Below are 22237 nucleotides of genomic sequence, written 5' to 3'. Positions count from 1 at the left end.
CTGTTGTTCTTCTGGCAGGTTCCCCCATCTCAGCCAAGGAACTTTGTACTTCTATCAGTGTGGTCATGGGTTCTTGGTCACCTCCGTGACCAAGGTCCTTCTTGCCCGGTTGCTCAGTTTGGTCGGATGGACAGCTCCAGGAAGAGTCTGGGTAGTTCCATATTCTTTCCATTGTTGAATGACGGAGCTCACTGTGCTATTGGGAACTTTCAACACTCTAGAAATTGTTTCATATCTTCCACAAATCTGTGCCTCCTCACAATTCTATCTGAGTTATACGGACAGTTCCTGGACTTCATGGTGGAGTTTTTGCTCTGACCTGCACTGTTAACTGTGGGACTTTATATAGAAAGGTGTGGGTTTAAAAAAATCTAAATCATGTCCAATGAATTTAATTGGCCATAGGTGGACTCCGATTAAGTTATATAGACATCTCAAGGATGATTAAAGAAAATTGGATGTACTTGAGCTCAATTTGGAGTGTCGTAGTAAAGGGGCTGAATACTTATTGACTAAAGAGACATTTCAGCTTTTCATTTTTAATTAACTTGTAAAAATTTATCAACAAATTAAATAAAATTCAACTTTGACATTATGGGGCATTTTGTGTACATCAGTGTTATGAAATCAAGTCGAGACCTCGTTTCCCCAGATATGAGGCTTTATTGAAATCTGTCTCCACATACCCTATACGCACGCACAGAACAAAGAATAATATCAGTACTACAGCAAAGATTCTACGAGTATTTCATTGTCCATAAGCAAGCAAATAAATAATTCCCTGTCATACCTTTCTCAAGCGTCCGCTCACAAAAGACAGATACAAAACCAAAACTCCTTTCCCCTACAACCCGTTATATTCCCTTCTCAAGGCTATTCCATTTGAATCCTCTTCTTCATATTTCATCACAATCAGTGACAAAAACATCTCAGTTTAATCCATTTTAAATTCAGGCTGCAATACAACAAAATGTGAAAAAGTCGAGGTGTGTGAATACTTTCTGAAGGCACTGCATGTAATACGTAGCACATCTCTCACAATGGCTATCGTGATATTATTCATGGCTAAGTCAATGATTTACTCTCTCTCATTTGTTCCCTTTCTTTTTTCAGTCATGCTTGTTTATATTAGCTTTATCTGCCCTCTTTTTGTTGGTTTGCAAGCTTTAACAATGCCCTCACTTTGCTAATTCCATTTAATATCCCTCACTGTTCTTCCTGTTTGATCCTGCTGCAGCACTTGGGAGCAGAGCAATAACTTCTACTTTCATGTGTGCTTTTATTTCCCAATCTTATTTTCCTTTTTTGGCGATCAAACGTGGAAACGGCCAACATTTTGCCATTTGGTGTACAATGCGCAATGGTTTGGGAGACATCTTCCTTCACTTTACTGAAGTCTGTGCTGCAGTCAGGAGCCAAAGGACGGTTTCCCTGTTATCATCTGCCTTGCAATTTCCGAGTTCTTATTTACTGCCTCACACTTCCTCTTACATTTCCCTTCCATTGACTCTTGCAATACTCTTACCTCCTATCCTCCTCTTACACTTTCTTAGTCCCACACCTCCCTCCCACCCCCTCTTCTTACTCTCGCTCTTAGCCCCCTTCCTCTTACTCACCCTTAGCTCCCCTTCTCCTCGCTCCTCTCCTATCTTGTTCCCTCACTCGCACCTCTCCCTCCTATCTCGTGCATACTCTCTCTCTCTCTCTCTCTCACTCTCTCTCTCTCTCTCTCTCACACTCTCACTCTCACTCTCTCTCTCTCTTACACTCTCTCACTCTCTCACTTGCTCACACCCCTGCCTCTCTCTCCCACTTGCTCACACCCCTGCCCTCTCTCTCACTTGTTTCGCACCCCTGCCTCTCACTCTCTCACTCGCTCACACCCTGCCTCTCTCGCTCTCACTCACTCACACCCTGCCTCTCTCTCTCTCTCTCTCACTTGCTCGCACCCTGCCTCTCTCTCTCTCTCACTTGCTCGCACCCCTCCCCTCTCTCTCTCTCTCTCTCACTTGCTCGCACCCCTGCCTCTCTCTCTCACTTGCTCGCACCCCCTCTCTCTCACTCTCACTCTCTCTCACTCTCACTCTCTCTCACTCTCACTCTCACTCTCTCTCACTTGCTCGCACCCCTGCCTCTCTCTCTCACTTGCTCACACCCCTCCCCTCTCTCTCTCACTTGCTCACACCCCTCCCCTCTCTCTCTCACTTGCTCACACCCCTCCCCTCTCTCTCTCACTTGCTCACACCCCTCCTCTCTCTCTCTCTCTCTCTCTCTCTCATGTTCTTTCCCCAACTCTTTTTCCCCTGCCTCCTCTGCTATTTCCCTCCACCACAGCGTGTCTTTTGCGTGTATCTATAATCTCTTTCTCTCTCTCTCTCTCTCTCTCTCTGAATATGTCTTTATTTCTCTTCAACTTTCCCTTGTCCCCCCCCCCCCCACCCCCCATGTTCGTATCCTTTTTTACCTTTCTCCTTTTCCCCTGCTCGGGGTGGCTGGGTATCGGGGGTTCGCCATCAGGATGGCTGTCCCAGAATGCTGTGGCTCTTCAGAGCATGGGTGGGGCTCACCACGATCTCCATGTTCAAGGTGCGGATTATGAAGGAGACGGAGGTAATGTTGGTGAGTACGAGGCGGACAAACAGGCAGAGCTGGCATACAATGAGGAGGACGATGGAGATGGAGGGGAGGAAGATAACCAAGGTAATATGGGATGAAGCTGCAATCTTAACATGCTGGCTATAAACCCACCCTGTGTCTCAAAACTAGTCAAACAATGCATGACTATCTTTGCATCTTTAAGAGGATATCTAATTGCATCCTAGAATCCTTGGTTTTTACTGCTTCTCAGTGATACTGTGGTTGCTTTTAGTTCTGTCTTTTATGGGACGATTGCTCTGTTCCATTCAACAGCAAATTTGATCTTCTTACAACATCCCCCCCCCCCCAACCCCCCCACCCACATAAACCAGCTTTACCAGATTTGCTATTGCCTTTAAGGGGGCTTGTATCATCTTGAAGTTTGTAATGGTCAAATATGTTTTGTGGTGGCATTATTTGATTAGTTTCAATGGCAATTGGCACAAGATATTTCAAGCCAAAGGCGGTTAATGCAAATGGAACAGTGTTTCAAGATAAATTTAGCATCATATGCAATTATAACCGCTTTCACCAGTCAGTAGTGCTTCTTACCAGTGCACCAGTCTCGCTCTTCACCCTCTCTTTTGCTCAAGGTCATCTGCCATCAGCTTGGAAATCAGCCAACATTACTGCTCTACACATAAAAGGTGCAAAAACAGATCCTTGCAACCACAGACCAATCAGCCTGCTCCCAATAGTCAGCAAAGTCATGGAATCCATCATTGCTTCGGATATCAAATCCTTTCTCTTCTCCAATGGCTTGATCTCTGATCATCAATTTGGATTCAGACCAGGTCACTCCACTCTGGACATGCTGCTTCTGCTGTCTCAACAATGGATGGAGGTCCTCAAAACAACAACAACAACAACAACAAAAATAGATATATGTATATTAATTTAAAAAAGAAAATAATAAGACACTGTACTGAAGATACCAGCCGGTTAATATGGGATTCACACATATGCGGGAAAAGGGTTGGCTCCAGATAAATGCCAGATCCCTTCTCAAAAGCATTCAAAGGCCACCCAGTTTATATACACCGAGGCAACTTCAGCGCAGAAAAGATTAGCATCATAAAAGGAAACATTCTACAAGAATATGTCTCGTGCACAATGCACCTCACTTGGCCTTGAAGGTCATTTCCCAGAATGTAGGAGTTTTGTACCAGGGCAGGAAAAACAGAGTTCCTGTCATGGTCAGATAAGCAGGGTAAGAAACACAGACCAGCTTGTGGCCATGAAGCAAAATGCAAAGAAAGTTAATTAAAACAACTCGTGACCTCCAACACAGGTAATGGATTATTTTGCCCAAGCCTATATATTGGGCGGCATGGGAGAGGGAGGTTGGGGGGAAGGGAATGTGGTCTCAGCCCCCCAAGGGCACATTTTCGGTCACTCTAATATAACCTTAAACTCATAACTACATATTAGAGACAGATATTCAAGATATCAATAAATAACAGATGAAATACACAAATGGACAATTAAATGAACAGTTGGAGGTACTCGCTGAAATTGCTTGGCGGTGCGAGTATGGAGAGGATGAGTTACAGGGCAGGAGATCAGGCCGCCGTGTCTCGGACTGCTCAAATAATTTGCGGGCTGGGAAGGCAAATAGGAGGTAAGCCCGGAGCGATTATGATGCTTCGTAGCCTTGATTGGGCTTTCGGGTGAGGATCGCGGCGAATCTGGAATCGAGAAATCTCTGATTGAAAGAGCTATTGAACAGGTCGTGCGGTGAATCTGGAGTGCGATTAGAGGGACGAGGATTAATATAAATACTGTCTTTGTACGAAGGCAAATCTTGGGTTGGGAAAACCAAGAAGGCTCATGGTGTGTGTGTTTGTGTTTGTATGTTCGTTCTCGTCCTCATTCTTTTCATGCTGGAGGCATTACGTTTTCGGGTTGTCCATCCGTCCGTGATCGGTTTTTGTTACCGCGATAACTTGAGAACGGCTGAAGGTATCCAAGTCAAACTTGGTACAGGTATGTACACTGCATTCAGAAAGTATTCAGACCCCTTCACTTTTTTCACATTTTGTTATGTTGCAGCCTTATGCTGAAATCGTTTAAATTCATTTTTTTCCCTCATCAATCGACACTCGATACCCCATAATGACAAAGAGAAATCAGGATTTTAGAAAGTTTTGCAAATTTATTAAAAACAAAAAACTGAAATATCACATTTACATAAGTATTCAGACCCTTTGCTATGACACTTGAAATTTAGCTCAAGTGCCTCCCATTTCTCTTGATCATCTTTCAGATGTTTCTGCATCTTGATTGGAGTCCACCTGTGGTAAATTCAATTGATTGGACATGATTTGGAAAGGCACACACCTGTCTATATAAGGTCTCACAGCTGACAATGCATATCAGAGCAAAAACAAAGCCATGAGGTCGAAGGAACTGCCTGCAGAGATAAGAGACAGGATTGTGTCGAGGCACAGATCTAGGGAAGCCTACAAAAAAATTCTGCTGCATTGAAGGTTCCCAAGAGCACAGTGGCCTCCATAATTCTTAAATGGAAGAAGTTTGGAATAACCAGGACTCTTCCTCGAGCTGGCCGCCCGGCCAAACTGAGCAATCGGGGGAGAAGGGTCTTGGTAATAGAGGCGACCAAGAACCCGATGGTCACTCTGGCTGAGCTCCAGAGGTCCTGTTTGGAGATGGGAGAAACTTCCAGAAGGACAACCATCACTGCAATATTCCACCGATCTGGGCTTTATGGGAGAGTGGCCAGACGGAAGCCTCTCCTCAGTGAAAGACACATGAAAGCCCGCTTGGAGTTTGCAAAAAAGCACCGAAAGGACTCTCAGACTGTGAAAAACACGATTCTGTAGGCTTTCATGTGTCTTTCACTGAGGAAAGGCTTCCGTCTGGCCACTCTGCCATAAAGCCCAGATAGGTGGAGTGTTGCAGTGATTGTTGTCCTTCTGGAAGTTTCTCCCATCTCCACACAGGATCTCTGGAGCTCAGCCAGAGTGACCATCGGGTTCTTGGTCACCTCTATTACCAAGGCCCTTCTCCCCCGATTGCTCAGTTTGGCCGGGCGACCAGCTCTAGGAAGAGTCCTGGTTGTTCCGAACCTCTTCCATTTCAGAATTATGGAGGCCACTGTGATCTTGGGAACCTTCAATGCAGCAGAAAAATGTTTGTCGGCTTCCCCAGATCTGTGCCTCGACACAATCCTGTCATTTCGCTCTGCAGGCAGTTCCTTCGACCTTATGGCTTGGTTTTTGCTCTGATATGCATTGTCAGCTGTGAGACCTTATATAGACAGGTGTGTGCCTTTCCAAATCATGTCCAATCAATTGAATTTACCACAGGTGGACTCCAATGAAGGTGTAGAAACATCTCAAAGATGATCAAGAGAAATGGGAGGCACCTGAGCTAAATTTCAAGTGTCATAGCAAAGGGTATGAATACTTATGTCAATGTGATATTTCAGTTTTTTCTTTTTAATAAATTTGCAAAACTTTCTAAAATCCTGTTTTCTCTTTGTCATTATGGGATATTGAGTGTAGATAGATGAGGGAAAAAAATGAATTTAAACGATTTCAGCAAAAGGCTGCAACGTAACAAAATGTAAAAAAAGTGAAGGGGTCTGAATACTTTCTGAATGCACTGTATAATGATGGAAATATAAACTGATTCGATGTTGGGTCCACCAGGTCAAAGGTCACAGGTCAAACTTTGTAATAGATTGTCGCTGCCCCGATAACTTCAGAACGGCTGAAGAGAATGAAGTCAAACTTGGTACATGTATCTATGATGATGTAAAGATGAACTGATTAGAGTATGGAGCCAAAAGGTCAAAGGCCAGATGTCCCGTTGGGTAAAAATTCTGTGACTGAACTTACTTGTGAACCAGTGATGGGATTTTGACCAAACGTGATACAAGTATATGTTATACAACACAACAAACAACATGCATTTAAAGGCCATTTTCCCTGCGAGAGCGGGGGTTAGCCTTGCGGTCCCCATGACAATCTTCTCCATTTTGCTCTATTTTCTGCATCTCTCCTTGTTAACCCCCTTGCCCGCATTTCTTCTTCCACCATCTTCAGCCAAGTCTTTCTCGGTCTTCCCCGTCCTCTACTTCCTTCTACATTCATTTCCATCACTCTTCTCAACCAGTCACTTTCATCCTTCCTCAACACATGACCAAACCATCTCAACCTGTTTCTCTTCACAGCATCAATCACAGGCTCTATGCCCATCATCTTTCGCGATTCACCATTTGTCTTGCTCTCTCTCAACGATACTCCACACATCCACCGAACCATTCGCATTTCCACCCTTTCCAGCCTTCGTTGCTGCTCTACGTTCATTACCTATGTCTCGCTCCTATAAATCATAACACTTCTCACACATTCAGCATACACCTTTCCCTTCAGCTTCAATGACACTCCCCTCCTCATCAGCACGCCACTCAGTTCCCCAATCTTCTTCCATGCACATCTCACTCTAGCAACCGTTGCCGAGTCTAATCCACCTTCTCCATTCAGCACGTCTCCGAGGTAGCAAAATGTTTTCACACCTTCCAGCTTCACGCAGTCTCCAAGATCCAACTCAACATTTCCTCCATCTGCAGCTTCATCTGTGCACACTTTACATTTGAATGTAGCTGCCACACTGGTTAATGACCCTCTCAAACCACTACATTTTTTATGAACGCACTCAGCGCACATTGTACATTGAATGGAGTTCACTCCGACACTCTTCCTGCACACAGCACACGGCCACTTCCCAGTTCGTTCCACCTCACCACATGCTTTACCACTTGTCATTACCTTCGTCTTTCCGATATTCACCTTCAGACCTTTTGTCTCCATACATTCCTTACACTTGTTCATCTTTTCCTTCAGTCCATCCATACTTTCCGCAATCAACACCAGATCATCTGCATACAACAACTCCCACGGTAAACCCTCCTTTACGTTCCGAGCCAGCACCTCCATCACAGCTACAAATAGTAGTGGACTTAGTACCGACCCCTGATGCACTCCCACCTTCACCTCAAACTCACCACTGTTCCCGTCCTTCGTCCTTACAGCTGTGCGTGCTCTTTTGTACATTGCCATCACTACTCTGATGAACTGAATATATTCATATGTATGATAAACTGAATAGATTTTGGCCAGAGGTCATGTCACGTAAAAATGTGATACTTCAGAACAGCTGAAGGGATTTAAATTAAACTTAGTACAAGTATGTCTGATGATGTAATAATGCGTGCGGAGGCGTATCGGTCGACGTCGTGATGTCGACGAGTGCCGTTCTAGTTAATCGGTGAATTGCAAACAAAATGTAATGTGTTGACGATTGTTGTTTGTTTTAAATACAGTACCTATATATGATAACAAACATGTTGCAAAACTATTTGCATTCCTAATTTATCTGAAAGGTCGTCCCACAAAGTAAATCTAATGATGTGCACAACACAACAACAACAACAACAACAACATGCATTTTAAGGCAATTTTCCTTGCTAGAGCGGGGGTTAGCCTTGCGGTCCCCATGACAATCTTCTCCATTTTGCCCTATTTTCTGCATCTCTCCTTGTTAACCCACTTGCCCGCATTTCTTCTTCCACCATCTTTAGCCAAGTCTTTCTCGGTCTTCCCCGTCCTCTACTTCCTTCTACATTAACTTCCATCACTCTTCTCAACCAGTCACTTTCATCCTTCCTCAATACATGACCAAACCATCTCAACCTGTTCCTCTTCACAGCATCAATCACAGGCAATATTCCCATCATCTTTCGCAATTCATCATTTGTCCTCCTCTCTCTCAACGATACTCCGCACATCCATCGAACCATTCGCATTTCCACCCTTTCCAGCCTTCCTCCATCTGCATTTCCTCCATCTGCAGCTCCCTCTGCGCACACCTTACATTTGAATGTAGCTGCCACACTGGTTAATGACCCTCTCAGACCACTACATTTTTGATGAACCCACTCAGCGCACATTGTACACTGAATGGAGTTCACTCCGACACCCTTCCTGCACACAGCACACGGCCACTTCCCAGTTCTTTCCACCTCACCACATGCTAAAAGTGTAGCGATGTGCACAACACAGTTCACCAATATTCATGACACTGGAAGTACCGTAGCTAGCGATGCGTTGAGTATTGGGGAAGGAACCACTACCTCCATTGTGTTCTGACTGACAGTTTGCTAACTACTGTTGATTTGGTTTGTCTTGTACTCCAAATAGTTTTATCTATGAATGAAGGAAAGAAAATGGGGAAATTAGCCAATTTGACTTGTACGCCACATCAACTTGTAGGACGAAAGACACAGCACAGTCGTGTTAATTTGTCCACTGTCTATTCCTGATCTGCGTAAAAGTGTATCGATGTCTTTTAACGTCATTGATGGCCTCCCATGAACCCTGGATTGTTATTTTCCAAATGAAAACCTTCAGATACCTGACACATGAGATGCAGGCAAATATTTAGATCGCTCATCATGAATGTTCAGTTGAGCTCGGTCTGTACATGCTATTATGAGTCTACCATGCAGAGAATGTGTAGAGATTGTGATTTCTGCAAACGTTTACACCAACACCAGCTCTTAAAACAAAAACCAAATAAACTTTCAAGCTGAGAAGGAAGAAGATTGTAGCCATGAAGAAATCGTTTGGCCCATTACACTTGTGTCACATCCCAACATTCTAAGCAAGACTGCCTTTGGAAGTTACTCCTCCAGAATGAAAGGCAAGATTTTGCGATCTCAACCAAAAGTAAAACTTTGTTCAATGCAAATACACTTTTCTGAAAAAGGAAATCTCATTCAAAAACTACATTTATACACAATACACCTTGATATAAACGAATAAGTATGTCCAGTTGTCCGCCCTTTTCCATCAAAACCATTGACATTCCTCTGTGCTTTGAGGCCATTCCACACATTGAAGGACTCATGCGTCATCTTTCTTTTACAAAAAGGTTTTAATGAATGCAGTTGAGTTTTGGATCATTATCTTGCACCACTGGAGGTGCATCCACATGGTGGAATAAAATTGTTTTTTTTTACCTTCCTGCAGTCAATATACCATCAATTTGTAGCAATTTTCCAACACTACTTGAGGATATGCTCCCCCAAACTTGACTCAAACCTCCTCGATGCTTAATTGTTGGCTTCAAACAAGACTTTGTTCATTGAAATGTTTTCATTTTACACACTGTCATCCATTTGATCCAGATAATTGAAACTTTCACTCTTCTGTCCAAAGCACCTTTGACAATTGTTCTACAGTCCAATTTCTGTGTACTTGTGCATATTTTAACCTGTTAGTGAGAAAACCTCCATTTAAGGCGAACACGACAAAGGCACATTCTTTAAGTCCCGATTTGAAAAGTGACCTATGTACTGTTGATGGATGGACAACGACATCTGAGCCTTCTGCCAGTTGTGGTGTCAATTCAGCACTTGTCATCTTTTGATTCCTTTAGGATATTATCTTCAAGTATTGCCCGTTCTTGTTAGCCTGCATTATGGGTCTTCCACTCCTGGATTTGTCAATTACTGATGTTTCTCTGTACTTGATGATTGTGCTTCGAATACCACACCTTGAAAATCGAGTGATGCGAGTTATTTAGCTAAATGTGTTTCCTTCTTTATTCTATGCCAGAAACACTTATTATGGTGATCTTCGATGGAAATTTTAGCCATTTTGTTTTAAACGAAATTATTCCTGATAGATCTGTATTCTGCATTACGAAAAGTGGGTCTTTCGCTTTATGAAGGTGTGGAGACAAACGCCTGTTGTTAATGATGAGGGATGCCGTGAGAACAATTATTAGATTTGATGACGAGCTTGGTTTCTTCTCACCAGAACGAAGCTGTATCAACAACAGTCAACATTGTTATACGAACAGAAAACACCAGTGGAGACAACAACAACAACAACAACATGCATTTTAAGGCCATTTTCCCTGCTAGAGCGGGGGTCCATGACAATCTTCTCCATTTTGCCCTATTTTCTGCATCTCCCCTTGTTAACCCCCTTGCCCGCATTTCTTCTTCCACCATCTTTAGCCAAGTCTTTCTCGGTCTTCCCCGTCTACTTCCTTCTACATTCATTTCCATCAGTCTTCTCAACCAGTCACTTTCATCCTTCGTCAACACATGACCAAACCATCTCAACCTGTTCCTCTTCACAGCATCAATCACAGGCTCTATTCCCATCATCTTTCGCAATTCATCATTTGTCTTCCTCTCTCTCAACGATACTCTGCACATCCACCGAACCATTCACATTTCCACCCTTTCCAGCCTTCGTTGCTGCTCTACGTTCATTACCCATGTCTCACTCCCGTAACTCATGACACTTCTCACACATGCAGCATACACCTTTTCCTTCAGCTTCAACGACACTACCCTCCTCATCAGCACGCCATTCAGTTCCCGAAACTTCTTCCATGCACATCTCACTCTAGCAACCGTTGCTGAGTCTGATCCACCTTCTCCATTCAGCATGTCTCCGAGGTAGAAAAATGTTTTCACACCTTCCAGCTTCACGTCGTCTCCAAGATCCAACTCAACATTTCCTCCATCTGCAGCTCCCTCTGTGCACACCTTACATTTGAATGTAGCTGCCACACTGGTTAATGACCCTCTCAGACCACTACATTTTTGATGAACCCACTCAGCGCACAGCGCACATTGTACATTGAATGGAGTTCACTCCGACACCCTTCCTGCACACAGCACATGGCCACTTCCCAATTCTTTCCACCTCACCACATGCTTTACCACTTGCCATCACCTTCGTCTTTCCGATATTCACCTTCAGACCTTTTGTCTCCATACATTCCTTCCACTTGTTCATCTTTTCCTTCAGTCCATCCATACTTTCCGCAATCAACACCAGATCATCTGCATACAACAACTCCCACGGTAAACCCTCCTTTACGTTCTGAGCCAGCACCTCCATCACAGCTACAAATAGTAGTGGACTTAGTACCGACCCCTGATGCACTCCCACCTTCACCTCAAACTCACCACTGTTCCCGTCCTTCGTCCTTACAGCTGTGCGCGCTCTTTTGTGCATTGCCATCACGACTCTGATCAATCATTCCTCCACTCCTAACCTCCTCAATGCCCATGTCAATACTTCGCGTGGAACCCTATCGAATGCTTTCTCCAGATCAACAAACGCAAGAAACAACTTCTTCCTCTTGTCCATGTACTTCTCCTGCAACTGCCTCACAACAAAGAGCGCGTCTGTCGTTCCTCTTTCTGGCATAAATCCAAACTGCATTTCGTCGATCTTCACCTTCTTCCTTATCCTCCTCTCCAACACCCTTTCCAATACCTTCATTCCATGCTCCAATAACTTTATAGCTCAGTACGAGCCACACTCCAGAGGGTCACCTTTCCCCTTGTATAGAGGGACGAGGGTACTCAGTTCCCAATCCACTGGAATGCGGCCTTCTTTCACCACCAGATTACAGATCTCTGTCATTCTCTTCACACCCCAACTTCCTGCTGCCTTCAACATATCTCCCACAACTCCCGTCGGCCCTCCCGCTTTTCTACTCTTCATTGCTTTTATCGCTTTCTCAACTTCCTTCTCAGTTATCTTCTCTGCCAGTCCTAAAACTGGGTTACTCTCTATATTGCCATCCCATTCATTCTCTGCATTCAACAGTATTTCCATATATCTCTTCCATCTTCCTTTAATTCCATCTGGATCCACAACGATTTGTCCCACTTCATCCTTCAAGCAACTCACCCCCATCACATCACACCTCTCTTTTGCTATCTGCTTTGCAATCCTGAATACCGCTCTCTGACCCTCTTCCGAATCCAAGCGTTCTCCGAACATTTTCCTGCATGCCTCCTGCGCCTTTGCTACCTCTTTCTTTGCAGCCTTTTTGGCTGCCTTATAACTTTCATGCTCTGCTTTTTCTGCTCCCATACCCTTCGCCTTCTGCCACTCCTTGAACTTCTTCCTCGTCTCGTCAATCCTCTTTCCAACTTCATCATCCCACCACCATGTTTCCGAGTGCCTCGGTGGTCCTTTTGTCCATCCACATACCTCACCAACGGCTCCCAACAGACTATCTTTCATTGACCTCCAACCACTTTCAAGCTCAACCACATCATCCTCTACCCTACTCAGCCTCTTTTAATGCCTCCCTTACTGTCACCTCTTTCAACCTCCACACCTTCATTCTCGGTTGGTACTTCACCTGCCGAGCTCTCCTCGCACCTTTCACCCTTATGTCGCAGACAACCAAGTGGTGCTGTGAAACAGCCTCCTCCCCCCTGGATCACCTTTGTGTCCCGGAGGTGCCCCCTATCTCGCCTACGCACCATCAGGTAGTCAACGGTTGTCGTCGACCCACCTGATGTGTATGTAACAAGCTTATTATCCTCTTTCTGGAACTGAGTATTACAAATCAACAAATCAGCTCCATCAGCAAACCCCAAAATCCTTTCACCTTCTCCATTTCTCACACCATATCGTAACAGCCATGAACTTCCTCAAAACCGTCCATACTCCTTCCCACATGTCCATTTAGGTCTCCTCCTACCACAACAACTTCCTCGTCTTTCAAATTTTCCATCAGATTCTCTATCGCACACCAGAACTTGTCCTTCTCTTCATCGCTCCGACCAACCTGCAGAGCATATCCCGAGATGACGTTCACCAAGAGCTTTCCAATCATCATTTTCACCATCATCAACCTATCACTCATTCTAGTCACACTCACCACACTGTCTACAAACTCCTCAGAAAACAGGACACCAACACCATTCACGCCCTCCGGGCACCCTTGCCACACAAACTTGTATTTCTGTCCCTGCCTACCCTTCACCATTCTCACACCATTTCCCTTCCATCTCGTCTCTTGCACACAACATATGTCCACTCTTCTTCTGACCAATACTTCCACCACTTCTCCTGATCTCCCTGTCATTGTCCCTACATTCCATGTCCCAAACCTCAGAAACCGATCTCCACTTCGGGCTATACCCTGCCCATATGTAGTTGTAATTGTCATGGTTCTCTTTTTGAGGCAATGTTTTCATGGCTGGATACCCTTCCTGATACCAACCCTCTTAGTCGCCTCCTGCGACACGCAGGGATACGGTGTACCTATTCTAAACCAGGGTACACACCAGGAGGAGGAGGCTTTGTGGAGGTTTTAAATAAATTGTTGATACTCATCACGTGTGTGTGTGTGTGTGCATGAGTCGTGCCACCCTGGGGTAGGGGATGAAAAGGTCTCCACATCCTTCAGGTTAATTTGGCATGAATCGGCATTTCGGAACACTTGACCGTGGCGAATCTGCTGATAGGAATAACCGACCAAGCTTGTCGGTGATCCACAAATGGGTGGTGCCTTATGCGTGAACCCAATCTGTCCTAATGGATTATTATGCCAATTCTCTATGTGCTATGTAGCCCGCTACCGATGACTACACAATGTTTCATCAAAATAGTTAAGAGAGTGATGCAAGAGAGGACTACAGAAACCTGTGACATGATTGGGCTCTGCTTGTGCACAGTCTTGGTGACGATTGGGCTGTTATCGGGTACGATCTGGAGTGGCTTATCCATGTAGCTTCTCCAGGTTCTGTAGAACCACACACCACGTATCACGAGCTGCCTTTTAGCCATGCACAGTGAATTTAGATCACCAGTTCAGGAACCCTCAACCACCAGGGAGAGAGACAAATGCTTATTGTTACCTCGGCCACCAAAGGTGGATGGAGGTTATATTTTCGCCCCCGTCTGTTTGTTTGTCCCTTTGTTTGTCCGTTTGTGAACAAAATATCTCAAAAAGCTGTGGGCGGATTTGGACGGAATTTGGCAGAGATGTACAATATGTGACAAGAAAGAAATGATTCCATTTTGGTGAAGATCGGGATTCGGATCCGGCTACTAGAATTTTTAAAAGCGATTCTTCACCATTGGGAGATCGGGCCAAAAACGATACATAGCAGGATATGTCAAAAAGTTGTGGATGGATTTGGACGAAACTTGTTGGACATGTTGTGTGTGTGACGAGGAAGAATTGATTCAATGTTGGAGAAGATCCAGATCCGGATCCGGCTAGGATAATTTGTTAAGTGATTCTTCACCATTGATTGATATGACCAAAAACGAAGGGTAGATCAGTGTATGAAAGACTTGACCTCTGGTGATTCCTGTGATTAATTTTGATTAATTGTGATTCTGTATTGTGATTTTCTGGTCTACTCTGAGATACAAAACGCAAACTGTTCACCAGGTGGAGGTATGATCTCTACTGAGTGCCGTTCTAGTTTCTTTTTTTATTACCCCCAAGTGGGGCATTTAACCATCTGTGGCTTGTGCCCAATTTCCTGCAAGGTTAGGGGAAGGAGGAGGCCCCACTTACCGGTCCAGCGACTTTTGGCCCACTTTGCCATTGATAGCAGGTGTACTGATTGCTGTGGGTTGTGGAAAATCCCATGAAGACAGATATACAGCTGGGGAATGTTGAAGATTCGTCGGAAAAAGGAGGGGGAGAGGGTGGAGACACAGCTTGGATACAGACATTCGGGTGGAGGAGACTAGATATTTTTATACACATGCTTGACACATTCATTGATTACAGGAATCACATCGCACTTATTCGAATACTAGCGAACGTATCCGGTGTTGCCGGGTAACGTGGAGCCGCCCTGTGATGGGAATATTAACAGAAGGGGGAGGTGGAGATGGGAGTTTTCACCAAATTTGTTGTAGTCTCGTGTGCGCCCACTCTCACGACCACCAAAATGGAAAGCAGAGATCAAGTGGAAGTTCAAATAGACCCATGAGTCCACTTGACGCATTGAAGGAGAAATCACGATGATCATCAGTTTATTTCAGTTTGAATGAATGAATGATCGTTTTAAGGCCATTTTCCCCACTAGAGCGGGGGTTGGCCTTGCGGGCCCCATGACAATCATGGTTCCCTGTTTGAGGCAATGTTTTTATGGCCGGATGCCCTTCCTGACGCCAACCCTTGGTCACGCTCTTCCGGTGCGCAGGGATACTGTGTACCTATTCTAAATCGGGGTTATTTTCAGTTTATTCAACTTTATTTTCTTTAACCTGTTGCTTTTCCCCTCTTCTGCCTATCCTTCAAAAAAAAAAAAAAATGGAAAAAAGGTAATTGCTCCCACTCTACCAACCATCTACTTATATACACCATGACTTTCCGAGATGGTATTCATGGTGCCTTTTACAATGTTCAAACTTCCTCTTTCTCCCATGTTGAATTCTCTCTTCCACTACAATTCACTCTTCTTCTTCCTCTTCCAAAGCTTGCTTTCCAGAAAAAATCCTTCTATCATTTCAACACGTACAGTACAGCTCTTCTTTTCTACATTCTCTCCACTCACCTTTATCCCACCCCTCCTCTAACGTTTTCAAACGTACCTCTGACTTGAAAATCTCAAGAACCCCAGTTTGCAATAGATGTTCGTATTTCATTAATTGTTCCTTTTGTACATATTCTGTCAAATCTTCCCCTCTGTTCCCTCATCTTCTTGTACTCACCCATATCCTACCAACCCTATCTCTTACCAACGTACCACTCAATGTACCCTCCCTCTACTCCCTCCTACACCCATTTCATCACTACCTTCACCCGACCTCTCCCCTTCAATACTCACCCCTCCCCTTCAAATCTCCCCCCCCCCCTCACCTCTCCCCTTCAAAACTGCCCCTCACCTCTTCCCTTCAAAACTGCTCCTCACCTCTTCCCTTCAAAACTGCCCTCAACCCCTCTCTTTCAAATCTCCCCCTCTCCTCTCTTTCAAATCTCCCCTCACCCCTCCCCTTGAAATCTCTCCCCTCACTCCTCCCCTTCAAATATCCCCCCTCACCTCTCCCCTTCAAAACTTCCACCCCCCCACCCCCAACCCTTCCCCCTCAAATCTAACCTCTCACTCCTCAGTTTTCTCTTAACTTATCCACAAAGCTGCCTCCCTCCTCCACCACCTCCTCCTCCCCCGCCTCCTCCTCCTACACTACCTTCTCCTCCTCCACCCTCTCCTCCTCCTCCTCCACCTTCTCTTCCTCCTCCACCTCCAATCTTCTGCTTCCCTCTGCTGTCTGCTCTCTGCCCCCTCCCCCCTCCCCCATTCCTCGTCACTGTCCGTCATCCCATCACCACCTTCTCCTCCTCCTCCTCCTCCTCCTCCACCCTCTCCTCCTCCTACACCACCTTCTCCTCCTCCACCCTCTCCTCCTCCACCCTCTCCTCCTCCTCCTCCACCTTCTCTTCCTCCTCCACCTCCAATCTCCCGCTTCCCTCTGCTCTCTGCCTCCCCTCCCCCCTCCCCCATTACTCGTCACTGTCCGTCATCCCATCACCACCTAGCCTTTTGTCCTCCTCTTCATCCTGCCCCCTCTCCCAGCTCTTCTGCAATCTCCAGCAATTACAGTTTATAAAATGAAACTTCGGAAAAGGAAGCCCGAGATGTGCTAGCCAGCTACAGGAAGAGGAGGTGCAAAGTTGATTTGGGATGTAATAGGCGGACGATGATAAATGCAACCACTGCTAACGTGTGTTTTACCCTTTGCTCAAAGGCCTGCGGGCAGCGATCAAATCAGTCTTTTTTTTTTTTTCTTTTTTTTTTAGTCAACATTTTTCTGCCTATCCAAAGTCACCTTAAGCGTCAACCACAAAGTGTGGACAGGCAACACATGTGCGGTAGACCATAAGAGCGGGGCAAGTAGATTATCCCCTTTCCTGAAGATATATAATTGATGCGCCAGCTTGGTTTTTATTAGTCCCCTACACCGGTGTACACCGGAGGGGACTATAGGTTTGCACTCCGTTCCTCCGGCTGTCAGTCTGTCAGTCCGTCACGCAAAGAACAGTTTTCCGGACTTTTTTTTCTAAACTCTTAATGCTAATGATTTCAAACTTGGTACATGCTTTCCTCATGATAAGTTACAGATCAAGTTCGAACTTTACGACGTTTCGATCATTTTTGACAAAGTTATGGCACTTTGAACTTTCGTAATTTCCCCAACAGTTTTCCGGACGACAGACTGCCGGTAGGGGACGTGTATTGCAGCGCAATACTCAGAATGCTTGTTAGTCCCCTACCGGTGTACACCGTAGGGGACTATAGGTTTGCACTCCGTCAATCTGTCGGTCCGTCAGTCCGTCACGCAAAGAACAGTTTTCCGGACTTTTTTCCCTAAACTCTTAATGCTAATGATTTCAAACTTGGTACATGGTTTCGTCATGATAAGTTACAGATCAAGTTCGAACTTCATGACGTTTCGATCATTTTTGACAAAGTTATGGCACTTTGAACTTTGGTAATTTCCCCAACAGTTTTCCGGACGCCAGACTGCCGGTAGGGGACGTGTATTGCAGCGCAATACTCAGAATGCTTGTTAGTCCCCTACCGGTGTACACCGGAGGGGACTATAGGTTTGCACGCCGTCCCTCCGTCCGTCAGTCCGTCAGTCTGTCAGTCCGTCACGCAAAGAACAGTTTTCCGGACTTTTTTTTCTAAACGCTTAATTCTAATGATTTCAAACTTGGCACATCGTTTCCTCATGATGAGTTACAGATCAAGTTCGAATTTCACGACGTTTCGATCATTTTTGACAAAGTTATGGCACTTTGAACTTTGGGAATTCTGATAATTCTGATGATCCTTAACTCAGTGCCATTTTATGTTTTATTTTCTTTTAAAAAGATTTTCTCTGCAATAATAGGACCGATTGAGATCAAATTTTCACCATAGGAGGGACTCGGTCTGTAGAATATTTTAATGGTAATTATGACGTCACAGGTCACGTGGTTCGGGCGCCATATTGTTTTTGGTGAAAACACGAAAACCCCTTTTTCTCTGCAACGGCTGAACAGATCGAGGCCAAACTTTGCAGGCAGAATCGCATACCCATGACGAACAAAAAAGTCAACGAGCATGACGTCATGTGTCACATGGTTTCAGAGTTATGACGTTTTTAAGCATGAACCTTTAAAACCGAGCCCCTCCCTCATTTTTGATCCAATCGAGGGGAAACTTCACAGATCTGTTCCGCATGTCAGTCTACTAAAATGTCCATTTGGAATTTGCGATAGCTCACGTGGTTTGGCAGATATCGTTAATTAAACGAAAATATTTTAAAAAATGGATATCTCTTGAATCGCTTTATTGATCGACGTGAAACTTCATACTATAATATAGAAGTCATGAAGTGTAACAAGTGTGCAAAATTTCAAGATGATTGGATGTACGATCTGGAAGCTAGAAGTTATTGCGTGAAGAATAAGAGGCGGCAAGTGTGCGGATTTAATTTTTTATCACGTGCACAGACTGAAAGCATCGTTGGACACGACCTGTCGCGGTCATTTTAACCTCAAATAAAATTATAATTTAAGATTTGTCAATAGCTGAGGTATATTAACAAACGAATAAAACAGATTTGGTCAAATTCGGACTTTTTTTAATCGATCGCATTTGACAGAGTTGTGACAAGCTGAGGAAGAAGAAACCTCGCATTGGCTTCTCCAATGTGCCATAAAAAATGGATATCTCTTGAATCGCTAGTACCTCAGACCGTGAGTTAGTAATAATTTATATAATTCACGCAGTGCAATACGTGCAGGCCGCTCAACGGAGCGACCTTGCGGGCTTATCAACGAGGCGAGGCGTGACACACATGTGTCTCAGCATACCTCAGATCAAGTTTGAAAACCACCATCAACCGTGCATATTCGATCATTTTTGACAAAGTTATGGCACTTTGAACTTTGGTAGGGGACATGTATTGCAGCGCAATACTCAGAATGCTTGTTTATTTTATTTTTCACCAACAATTTGATTGCAGCATGTCAATGCTATTGAAACTAGCTCAGTTTCCAGAAACGAAATCCCAATACTGCTATGTTCAGATAAAGTTGAAGCTATGACCTCTGATTGCAATTCTGCGCTCACTGCTCGACATATTCAACTGGCAGTCAACAAGCCAAGAGTTTGTAGTGGACAATTTAAAAACAAAAGGAAGACCGAAAGTCTAACGGCGGTGTAGCCGGGCTTGTTTGATACTTCAGTTGAAGAGGATAGTATGACCTGGGTGGGGATACCAGTTAGCAAATAATGCAAGTATTACATTTTTAAAATACGATTGCAAGTCTCTAAGCTGTCTGTCACCATGGAAGTGAAGAGATTGCATTGAGACACGTTTATTCCATATGTTTTGAGTCAACAATGAACCAGCCATACACTGCTTCAAGCCAGTAACTTTGCAGCTATAACAAAGGGATTGCAGTGTTACAATTATATTTACTATATTATCATTATTAACGTTATTATTATTATTACAAAAACGATACTATTGTATAAAGAAACCTGGCCTAATTTGTCCGAAGCGGCCTGAAGGTGAGCCACGAAGCCTAAGGCCTGTATGTACTGTGTCGTTGGAAGACCCGTAATGCCTGTGCTTTCAATATTTGATTGCCATTTTAACAATCGGTTTGTGTTTCACACTGAAAAACGTAAAGGTAGAGCATGGTGATTGTGATATATGACAGGTTCGATGATATGTTCGGCCTGAACGGCATAGAAATCAAAATGGCGGTGTGTGGAGTCAGCCGTCGTGTATATATATGAATGAATGATCGTTTTAAGGCCATTTTCCCCGCTAGAGCGGGGGTTAGCCTTGCGGGCCCCATGACAATCATGGTTCCCTGTTTGAGGCAATGTTTTTATGGCCGGATGCCCTTCCTGACACCAACCCTTAGTCGCCTCTTACGATGCGCAGGGATAGTGTGTACCTATTCTAAATCGGGGTACACACCGTGATCATTCATCCCAGTGAGCTGGTACTCAATTTGCCGACCTCGGAAGGATGACAGGCTGAGTCAACCCCCCTGGCGTTAATTCAGCGATCGACCGGGATTCGAACCCAGGATCCCAAGCCGGCACCCTAACCGCTAAGCCAACACCAGGCCAACACCAACGTCGTATGCCGTAATGATATCACAGACGTAATCACATCACCCCTGTCATGTGACCAGATCCTCTGTTCTGATTGGTGTACGTTTGTGAGGGACATGCATACATACAGACAGACAAACACTGTCCTAGACGGTTTTGCCCTGCGGGCTATGCCGAAAAAATTGTAAGAAAACTGGAAACCAAGTTCTTACTCTCATGTAGATATTGAGCTGTTTTGGTCTATGTCCTCGGCACTTTTGTTGAAAGTTGTTTTAAAGTTTTTGTGTGTTATTAATGGAGCTATTGTCTACTTTGACGTGCAGATGATGAAGACAGAGGTGGAGAAAACAAAAATTTCCACGATGAGAACAACCTAGCACAAAATCGAGATGAAATTTTTTGAGAGCCAAGCTTCATGTGCTACTTGTGATCGGATAACCCCCCAGGTTTGGATTGCCGCTATGGCTCCTTTCAAAGAGAACTTGTAATTTGGAATTTCCCTGCTCGAGTTGTTATTTTCCACATTCTGACTAATAATCAAAGCATCCAGCATTCCTGCAACATCAGAAGCTGGCTGTGCGATACATGCCGAGGGGTGAGATCGGTGGACCTCCCCTTGTTCATGGAGACATGTTTGGAGATGTGAAAGGTTAGAGTCAAACTGGAGCCTTTGACACATCGCCATTTAAATCCAAGGATGGAATGAAAGTGGGGTCCCAACAGTGCAACCTGTGTGGATTTCTTTTCACAGCAGTTAATTGTGGACTCTCAACTGCTTTCATTTGTTTTCTCTGATTATTCCCTCCATTGTGAATGACATTGTAAAAAAAGTTTTTTTTTGGTCTGGGCACCGTTTTCTTTCCTTCTACCTCTCCTTTCCTCCCTACCCTTTCCTCTCCCAAAAGCCATCTTCTTTTAGTGCAATGAAGGCCTATTATAACACCAATAGTTTCCAATTTGATTGTGGAAATAGGCTTGAATTAACCCTCTTTAGTTTTTTTTTTCTCTCCCATGTTGACCCACACCGTTAAACAATGTTGTTCAGAAATAGAATAAAAATATTGATCAGCATTTTTAAATTACCTGCAATTAAACTGTGTGCATACGAATCGCTGTAGAACAAAGCATGCACGATTGGACTTCATTATTAATCCTCCATCTGAAGACATTTCCTTCTGTACCTTGGAGTTCTGCTTGAGTTGTTGACAGTTCTTCTAGTACTCCTGTATTACAACATGTTCATCAGTGCACTTGCATAGTAGGACAGCAAAGTCGAAATTCTCCACCAATATGCACATGACAAAACAGTTAATTAGGCAATTGATTTTCCAAATAACGATTCAATCCATTGAATTAATTCCCCTTCCCCAGTGAATTGAAGGTTATAAACTTAGATTGGATTAATGGTGGTGTAGGTGCAGCACATCCAACTTCATTGTGCGTCATAATTTCTGACAGTTTACAGCTTTGAATCATTTGAAGACTGCTCTGGAATTTTTTTTTTTTTTTTTTTTGGGAAATGCAATTAAGTCCTTTTTGATGCATGCTCAGCATTGTATGAGCAGTCTGCTTGCTTTTTGGCATTCTTCTTGTCAGTGTTTTGTGTGCCATTTGCATATTCTGTGCTTGCATGTAATCGGCTTCGTTAGT

General features: G+C 44.3%; 1 protein-coding gene across 1 annotated transcript in view; it reads left to right on the top strand.

The window, feature by feature from the left end:
* GOLM2 (golgi membrane protein 2) overlaps positions 1-21658 on the top strand; it is an 84718-nt gene extending 63060 nt beyond the window's left edge. Inside the window, exons 11-12 of the mRNA XM_078773028.1 lie at positions 2587-2700; positions 20911-21658. Coding sequence (XP_078629154.1) covers positions 2587-2700; positions 20911-20990 — 194 coding nt within the window. The 3' untranslated portion in view covers positions 20991-21658. The remainder of the gene's footprint in view (positions 1-2586; positions 2701-20910) is intronic.
* Positions 21659-22237: the final 579 nt, after the last annotated feature.

The sequence above is a fragment of the Myxine glutinosa genome, chromosome 2 (assembly GCF_964187855.1).
Source record: "Myxine glutinosa chromosome 2, kmMyxGlut1.1, whole genome shotgun sequence".
Taxonomy (NCBI): domain Eukaryota; kingdom Metazoa; phylum Chordata; class Myxini; order Myxiniformes; family Myxinidae; genus Myxine; species Myxine glutinosa.
Note: the sequence above shows the minus strand (reverse complement) of the source record. Positions and strands in the feature narration are given on the sequence as shown.